This window comes from Trachinotus anak, unplaced genomic scaffold (genome assembly GCF_046630095.1).
Source record: "Trachinotus anak isolate AG129_WGS33_773 ecotype Australia unplaced genomic scaffold, CSIRO_AGI_Tana_v1 ptg000008l, whole genome shotgun sequence".
NCBI classification, from domain to species: domain Eukaryota; kingdom Metazoa; phylum Chordata; class Actinopteri; order Carangiformes; family Carangidae; genus Trachinotus; species Trachinotus anak.
Genome location: NW_027273859.1, coordinates 2,180,578 through 2,189,823, shown reverse-complemented (window position 1 = coordinate 2,189,823; position 9,246 = coordinate 2,180,578). Strand labels below are relative to the sequence as shown.

At 43.4% G+C, this 9,246-nt stretch overlaps 1 protein-coding gene across 2 annotated transcripts; it reads left to right on the top strand.

The window, feature by feature from the left end:
* Positions 1–3,525: 3,525 nt before the first annotated feature.
* Positions 3,526–9,246, top strand: ccn1l2 (cellular communication network factor 1, like 2). Of its 2 annotated transcripts, none has more exons than XM_071481821.1 (5): positions 3,526–3,833; positions 4,006–4,222; positions 5,097–5,453; positions 7,319–7,515; positions 7,762–9,246. In XM_071481821.1, exons 1-5 carry the CDS (start codon positions 3,765–3,767, stop codon positions 8,062–8,064), a joined length of 1,143 nt encoding a protein of 380 aa, XP_071337922.1. In that variant the 5' UTR covers positions 3,526–3,764; the 3' UTR covers positions 8,065–9,246. The 2 variants fall into 2 exon arrangements, with proteins under 2 accessions (XP_071337922.1, XP_071337923.1); XM_071481822.1 differs by having other exon boundaries at positions 3,613–3,833; positions 7,765–8,213.

Below are 9,246 nucleotides of genomic sequence, written 5' to 3'. Positions count from 1 at the left end.
AGTACCAATATGCAGGAAAGTGATGGATGCAAAAAATGACCAACATGAAGAAAGCCTTTATCCCTGCAGGCACCAGAGGGCTGACGTGCAGAAACCTGCTGCCAGTCATGGGCATCCAAATGCACCACAAATCATGACATAATCTGCTCACACTCATCTACGAAATCTAATACTCAGCTGGTGATCAGCGCTGGCTGCTCGGGATCAGTGTGTACAGTATAGAAAATATGTGTATGGAGAGAAGAGTGGAGCCCATTCAGCGGGACAATGGGATGAGTGATGACAGTGGTTACCAGGAGCTTTTTAAGGACACTACTATGAGGAATGCAACAGAGACGTAACCTGTAGAGGCTCGCACACACACACACACACACACACACACACACACGCATACCCACAAGCACTCATGCACACACACTCTCACGCAGCAGATTCCACACTGAACATACATTTACTTACAGTAATTGCATGATTGTTGCCAATGTATCAATGTATGTGCAGCATGTGCTGACATGTTCCTGTTAGTTTCTTCTTGTATCTACTGTAAACAGACAACCAGGCAAGAGCCAAACCAAAGCAGAGCACCTGCTGCGGTTTGGTTGTTAATTGATAATGTCAAAGCCTGTCGAGGCTGCAAGGTTTTACACCCAGTAGTACAACAAGTGCTGGGTGTTGCGTGGCTCTGACAACATACTGGTTAATTTGTTATTCTTTCTGCTATGATGGAATAAAAATGTTCATCTCTTTGAGAGTCTGAATATGAAGTCAATTCATCTATTAGTCTGTAAAATATTTACTAAGTCTACTGCAAATTAGTATCAGAAACGCAAAATTTTGTGTTGCTCTATTTTTTCATTTTATGCCTACCATACACTAAAAGACTAAATCACAGAGTTTTTTGACTCACACTGTAAGATTTTGAAAAGACTGGGGATCTTGCAGGGTCACTATTTGCAAGACTATATTCCTATTTAGAAAGAAAACTTTATTTACTTGTTCTCACACACACACACACACACACACACACACACACACACACACACACACACACAGCTCATTTCCTATGAGCCCTGGTGTTCAAGCATTAGCATTACTCCACCATTGTTAGCCCTGATGCTAACTTTGTAGAACAGCCTAAATTAGCTTATTCTGTTGTTTGATGTATTTTTAGCAGGTTTTTTACTTAGATTGAACAAGATTAATATATATATATATAGACAAATAATATATATTCATCATAAAAAGTTATTTTCGATTAAATTTCAGTCTTGGTTGATTTGATGATATCTGTGGTTACTGTGGTAACAGCAGGTGCAGATTCATACTACAGGTCCCAGAATTCTTTGCAGTGGTGTGGCTGTTTACAGGACAGCCCAACAGACTGTTGTTTTTAAAAAGGAGGTGCCCTTTCTCCATCTTGCCATGATGCACTGGGATCTGATTTTGTGCTGCACCTGGACAAAGTCATCTTCCACACCCCAGCAGGACACCTGCACACTGCACACACTTCCTGTTTATCCTCTGGGTTGCTTTGACAGTGTGATTCTGAGTTGTTCAGCCAGACTTGTCCCCTTTTATACCACAAGTTAATGAAACCTCACACTGAAAAGAGTCTGTGGTCACAAAATGACAGCAGGCTGCAGAAGAGTCTTGACACTAACGGGTTTGCAGCAGCTGGTTTGCAACAAGCGTTTTCATACAAACACGTTTCCTCGTTAGAAGTTTGCAAGAAAAAAATACTTTTTTATAAACACTTGAATTGCTGCTGACTCTTGACCTCCATGTATTTGGAAATGTTTGCCTGGCTGACAAACAATGGTTGGCACAGGGCCAAGCAGGAGGCTGCCAACTGGCAATCCCCCCTCCCACCCCCCCTCACTCTTCCATCAGTGTCTTACGCAGTGTGGCCAGTACACACATCCTGCCTTTGTGAGCCAGGAATGCTAAGAATCCAGACTCCTGCCCTCCTCCCTGCTGCTGCCCAACAAGGTGCTCTCACCCCACCTCCGCCTCATGCCCCATCTCACCCCAGTGACCCCCCACTCCAGCTTCCCCTTGCTTTTACAGCCCAGCCGGCTGGGTGTCTGGGTGGCTGCTTGCGTAAGCCTGTGCACTGTGTGTGGTTTGAGGTTGTCCGCTCTGTGCACACAGTAACATCACTGCTTCAGTCTGGAGCAACAGCACCAGCTCTCAGGAAGTGAGCTGAGTGGACTGAGAGCAACTTTCACTTGTTGGTTTCGGCAACATATTCAACTCTGATGAAGGTTTCAGGGTGGGCTGTTGGGGGCTGAGGTCTTCAACCACTAGTAGTGCTATGGAGCACTACATGTTTTTAAAAGTTGATCTCCATTGCGTTAGTATGGATGCATGCAATATTAATCTATCTATCTATCTCTGTTATTGAAATAAAATATCTAAGATGTTTTCTAGGTTTATGTCTCCTAAATTTTGTTCACAGGTGTGTTTAAATCCATGTTAGTGAGCATTTCTCCTTTGAACTATGGAGTTCTCATGACTTGAGCTACATATTAGAGTGGCCCGTTATTGAGACCAGCCCAGGGCACACCTGTGCAGTAATCATGCTGTGTAATCAGCCTCTGGATCTGCCTCACCTGTCAGGTGGATGGATTATCTTGGCAATGTTGCATTTATATTTCTATTCAGTGCACATATTACCATCTCATGATACATAGGTTCCCTCGTAAATGTTGTTGTTGCTGTTTTTCCACAGTCTCAGTGGTTGCTGTCAGCAGAGCGTGTGCAGCATGTTTTGAGGGAGACCTTCAGCAGCCGTATCAGATGTGACAAAGTACATTTCCTACGTTTCATGGCAGAGTGAGCCAAAGCTTAATGTGAGGACTTTCCTGCTCTCCAGCAAAACACTTTTTATGTGCCCATGGGATGACAATGGGAATACAGAGGTTTTCCTACCAATCATGGGAACCTGAAGATAGGTCTGTGTTTCCTGGAATGCAGCCCATTAGGAAAGAGATGGAGGGAACACAGGATGTCCTGAGCACAGTCCCACAGCCCTCTGCAGTGCAAAGGACTAAGTCTGGCAGGCTGGCCGTGGCTGGTGGAAGAGCTGTTCACAGGGATTTTCTCCACATCACCACTTCCCCTGTTAAAGACTCTACCAAGATGGAGAGGGATTCCCTACTCAGGTTTTCCATTACACCTGTCCTGCCTCTTGCAAGCGTAATAGACCTGTGTAATACCTCTGGGTATGAGCGGCCTACAGTACAATATATATTAATCACTGTTTGGTTGCCAGGATACACCAGTTGCTATTAATTATTAAAGATTTGTCTCATGTTTTGACACCTTGACATTTCTCCTTGAGGTCACACGCCCAGAATGACACAGTGATTTATCAGTGTTTGTCTGTCGGTATTTCACACCAGTATACCTGCCACTTCCTCCCTCTGACACCCTCCAGCTGTCTGGAGGGGAGAGTCAGTGATATCACAGCGGGGGCGGAGGCATGTGTGTCTATAAGTACAGGCCCTGCACAGGGAGACCTCTCTGTGAGGCAGAGCTGGGATGTGCTGAGCTGTGCTGACACCAAGATACAGTAGATGAGTGAACGAGAGCACTAGTGGACCTCTCAGTGCGTGGACCCTGATCTGTGGATACATTTTTATCCTGGAGCTGACAATCACTACTTCTTTGCTCTGGACATTTCATCTGAGCAGCGTCTTACTTCTGCACTTCTTTATTCCCATTGAGGGTTTTTCTCTTTTTGTTTATTTGCTGCGATCAGGATGTTTAACCCAGTGACTGTACAACAGATCATTTCCACCCTGTTTGTGCTTGGCAGTGCTGCAGTGATGGTGAGTTACAGTTTTTGTTGCTTTTAAAGCTTCTCTGTATTCTTGTCTGTTTGTGAAAGTTCATGTTGTTTAGTCATTATGGCTCATACTGGATGAGCTGTGGTCTTAGTCTTCTTTGAAATCACACCAACCACTGTCACACATCCTGACCTGACCTCTGACCCTGACCCAGTCTGCAGAGGGTGAGTGTCCGGCCGAGTGCTCCTGTGACCCGTCACCTCTGCCCTGCCCACGGGGCGTGAGCTGGGTGACTGACCACTGCGGCTGCTGTAAAGTCTGTGCAAGGCAGTTCAATGAGGACTGCAGTGCCACAGAGCCTTGTGATCACATCAAGGGGCTACGCTGCCATCTTGGGGCCGGAGGAGATCCCAAGAGAGGACTGTGTCGAGGTGAGGATGACAAGACTAAACATTAGCACATCATTACACTTAACTAACTGTTATCAAATTCATTGTCATAGGTAGATGATACAACAAGACAGCTTTGGATTTAAATCACAAAATGTATCAGTAGTTAGGTTACTGTGCATCTTCTGGAAAGTAAATACTGCATGTAATGGAAAAAAAAGGCAATAAACTTGAAAAGAATTAAACACAGCTAAGAACTAGATGAGTGGTTCGCAACCTGTTATTTGGGACCCCCGAGAGGCTGATCCAAAAAAAAAAGAAAAAAAAAAAGAAATGATTGGTGAGATTACATAAAAACAATATTTAAAAAATACGTTAATAAAATAATGATAATATGGTAGTAGCGAATATATGATGAACAAAGTCATATAATAATAATACATATCTACATACATAATATGATATAATATAATATAAAACACTCATTGCACTGCTGATAACAGAGAAGAAAAAGGAGGTTCATTACCACTTCTTATGAGGACTAATGGTGACCTGTATAACTAAATCACAAGACAAAAAGCCAGTGTAAACAAAGATTTATATATTAGAGGAGCACTGATTTTATGGATGAAAAAATTTGCAGAATACAATCCTCATAAACTGGAGTTTTAAAGATATAGGCAGGGATGGTCTCATAAAAGGTGCTACGAAGTTGTATTATGGGGAGCGTAGGATACAGGGTTTTTGGAGGCTGACATATAACAAGGACTGTGTTTCTTTCCCCAGCTGATCGTACAAGCTGTGACGTTTTAGATGTGTTTGTCTACAAACGCAGGTTTTCTACAGTGTCCTTCCATGAGGTTCAAAGGTCTTTCCTCACAGCTCAGTTTCCTGTTTTGTGTGTATGTGTTGACAGCTGAGGCCCAGGGTTTGCCCTGTGAGTTCAGCGGGCGGGTGTACCAGCATGGCGAGGACTTTCAGCCCAACTGCCAACATCAGTGTACCTGTATGGATGGGGTGGTGGGCTGCATGCCCCTCTGTCCTCACAAAGTGCCCCTACCCAACTGGCACTGCTCGTGGCCCCGTCTGGACCGGCCCGAGGGCAGTTGCTGCGAGGAGTGGGTGTGTGATGATGACAACCACATCAGTGAGGAGCCAGACGAGCCGACACACACCTCCCTACCGGACAGCCAGCCCTTTCCCAACCACATCAGTGCCCTGGTGCAGACCCCACCTCGGCCCCCAGCTCTGAACAGGGGGGCCACGTTCAGAGGTAAACATTGCAGCGTATCCCAGCCATGCATTTCCTGATGCCCATAAGTGACACTAAATGTGGCCTGAAGGAGGGTTTTCATGTTAATTTCAGAGACGTTTTTAGCTTCTGACTCAAAAAACAATGACTTGCATTTAAGAGGATTTCTGTAAATGCTCTAACACGATTACTTTAATGTTTCATCAGAAACACAGTTTAGATATTTCCTACCTTTATCTTCTTTAAAAAAATATCAGAAATATGTATGTAGCCTAATGGTTTAAACAAGATTTAAACATTTAAACTCTGCTAGTGAAAAGGTAATTAAAACTAAAAGAAATTATCTCCCTTGGGTATGATGGTAAAAAATCTAGACTTAAAGTGTTCTTCTGTTAATTAGATATGCAGTGCCTTCAGAGAGCATCAATTTCTACACTTTATTGTGTTGTAGATCTAATTTTAAATTGTTAAATTTGCTATTCAGACCCTTTGCTGTGGCACTCCACTGGACAGGTGCATCCTGTTTTTTTTCATTTTCCTTTAAATATAATGACACTCTTAGAAATCAAGGTGCTAACTAGAACCATATAGGGTTCTTCAACTTGTCCCAAAAGGAAAACCTGTTTTGGTTCCCAGTAGAACCTTTTTATAAAGGTTACATCTGGAGGGGTCTACCTAGAACACAACATGAAGGGTTATACTTTACATTTAAAAATACCGTTTCAACAATGTAAACACTTCCTTCCTTTGCTTTCAACAATCCTCAAAGAACTCATTTATTTCTAAATGGGTTCTTTGGATTTAAGGGATTCTTAATGGAACCTGTAGTCTTACAAAGAACCATTGAAGAAGCATTTCTTCAAAAAAAAAAAGGCTTTTTCAGAAGAAAATGATTCTGGGTAGAATATCAGCCCTTCAAGAAGAACCATTTTGGCACCCTCTGAAATTGAAGAAGTTTGGGCTCTTCCTAGAGTTGGTCATCCAGCCAAACTGAGTAACCAGGCAAGAAACATCAGGGAGGTGAGCAAGAACCCAACAGTCACTCTGACAGAGCTTCAGGAGGACGACCATCTCAGCAGAACAACATCAAGGACTATGAGAGCATAAGGAAAGGGTGGGGGTCTCAGCCGCCAGGAAAAGGGAGAGTGGTCAGAACTGAGGGAAGGATAAATTTGATTATGAGGATAAACTGCCCAAATCCAGGAGTGCTAGGCTTGTAGAGACTTACCCAAGAGGACTTTTGAAGATAGAGAGGTACACCCTTGCTCTGGTAGCATATGACAGCTCGTTCCACCATCAAAATACCATCAGGGAACCATAAAGGGGAACTGTCTGGACTGTGATTATGTGCAGAGACATTCCTTGGAGGAACACAGTGGCTGAGAGGGAGTGTATGCCTGTATGATTGAGTTCAAGTACATGGGTACAGTCGCTCTAAGAGGTGAAATGTCTCCAAGCATCTACACCCAAGTCCAGTTATCCTCCATTCAACTTTACTTGGAGGAAATTGAGGGGCTTAACCTCAGGAGATAACGAATATGCTCAGTACATATACCTGCAGCCTTCACATCAGATTTTGAAATTTTATTTGTGCAAAGTTAAAATATTGATCTGGTGTTGACACAGCAAAATTTACATGATTCATCCTATGGAGACCACAAATGTCCTCAGCTAATTCCATGAAAAAGTGTCATGGAGTTGTTGAGATATCATGACAAGAATGTGGAAAACAAATGACTGACATCTCTATTCTTGGGTTCTTCTCGTACTGGAGGAAAACAGCATAACATAAGCAAAATTTAACCAAAGGTCATGAATGTATGAATGACAAATATTAGAATGCCTTTTTGATGGTAACACATTGCCTTTCTTTGTCTCTGTTGCAGTGTCTGTCCCCAAGTCTGAGGTATTACTCAAATCCAGCTGTTTCCCACAAACCACTACATGGACTGAATGTTCCACCATGTGTGGGATGGGCATTTCAAGTCGCGTGACCAATAACAACCAAGACTGTCGGCTGGTCAGAGAAACCAGACTGTGCCAGGTCCAACAATGTGAGCTGCAGCTTCCTGTGGCTAGCAAGGTATGCTAAGAATCATGCCTATTAGGAAATGAAAGAATATTGGAGATAAACAGTAGTGGGATTTAAGGGGTATTACATTACCAAGTCATTTCTTAACTGTCCAATACTGGTAGTGAACTGGCTTGAGATGATTCTATTTGTCAGTTAAAGTCCTCTGGGTTGGGATTTCCACTTATGTAAAATGAATAAATAAATCAGTAAACATCGAATTAATGAAACTGATGAAAAATCTTCATCTTCATCCAGAAGGGGAGGAAGTGTCAGCGAACAGTCCGACCCCAACAACCAGTCAGTATCACTTTTGCTGGATGCTCAACGGCTTCACGGTACCGCCCTCGCACCTGTGGGACGTGCACCGATGGCCGCTGCTGCAGACCCTCCCTCTCCCGCACCGTGCGCCTGCATTTCCTCTGCCCCGATGGAGAAAGTTTCTACAGAAACGTCATGTGGATACAGCGCTGCAGTTGCAGTACGAGCTGTCATACACACAGCGGGTCCTCCAACCCTTCAGTCAGTCTCCACAATGACGTCCACACCTTCAGGCACTGAGGCCAACTCATTATGCCCAGCCCCGGCCTGGCACACTGGGTACACTCTGCACCTATCCATAGCGTATCCCCTGCCTCTGTCTGTCAGTTGGGTGGGGACCTCTGAGTTCCTGCCACCCCCTCCCCAACCAGGCAACACCATTTCTAGCACTTTAAGCTTCCTGCCACAATAATGTCAGTTTGCCCACACTGGAGGTGTGCCAGGGCAGCACTGAGGACGACATACAGTATGTTGCTGTGTTAGACTGCTGGCAGAGAGTTTTTACTTTTATTTATTTCTAACTTTGTGTAATTTCCACAAACAGCAACAAGACCATCTGTCACGAAGAGAGAAGGTCGTTTAGACCAGAAAAAGGAGTGATGCATGTCCATGCGTCTTTTGTCTAATGCATTTTGAATTGGTGAGAAAGAATGAGATGACATAAGACATTCATTAGTGACCATAAGGACTGTGTGGGCACTATGGCCTGTCCTTTGTCATAGTGTTTCCTACATGTGTTCTGATTGTGTGTATGCGTGTGTGTATGTAAGTAAAACTGTGTTGATCTAAACCATGAGAAACTTTAACATTTCACTCATTATCCTACTACAGTACATAGATTAAAACATTCCATGTATATAGACTTCACTATTGATTGTGGAGTGGTAAATTCTAGGATCACCTCATTTTTCGGGGTGTGATTTTTATTTTAGTTGCTTTAGAGGGGGGCGCTAGGCACCCAGGCACAATTTGATCAATCAAGGTGAGAGCACCTCATGGAGCACAGATGTGTCTTCAGCTTCAGTCCTGCTCCTGTGATCACTCCTGTACACCTGCCCTCTTGATGAGCCGAACAAACTCTTTGTGTTTTGTGTTTGATTGTAAGGATAATGCAGAGGTGCAAATGAGGCACTGGATTTTTTTTATGTCATTATTGAATTTTTTGAATTTTTACTACACTGATGTGACCTCTAACTGGGCTTTGATATGAATACAGGTGAACTTCAATAACAAAGTCAGCAGTCAGTTGCAGGAACTAAAATGACACACCTGTGCTCCATGAGCCTCTTGTTGTGCCTGGGTCCTATGTATGTGTGTCCCTCAGATTGTACATACAATGCTTTATTTTTGAAGGGAGGAAATGATGCTATAAGACATATATACTTCAACTTCTGTACATCTAATAAAAACATATCAACCTGT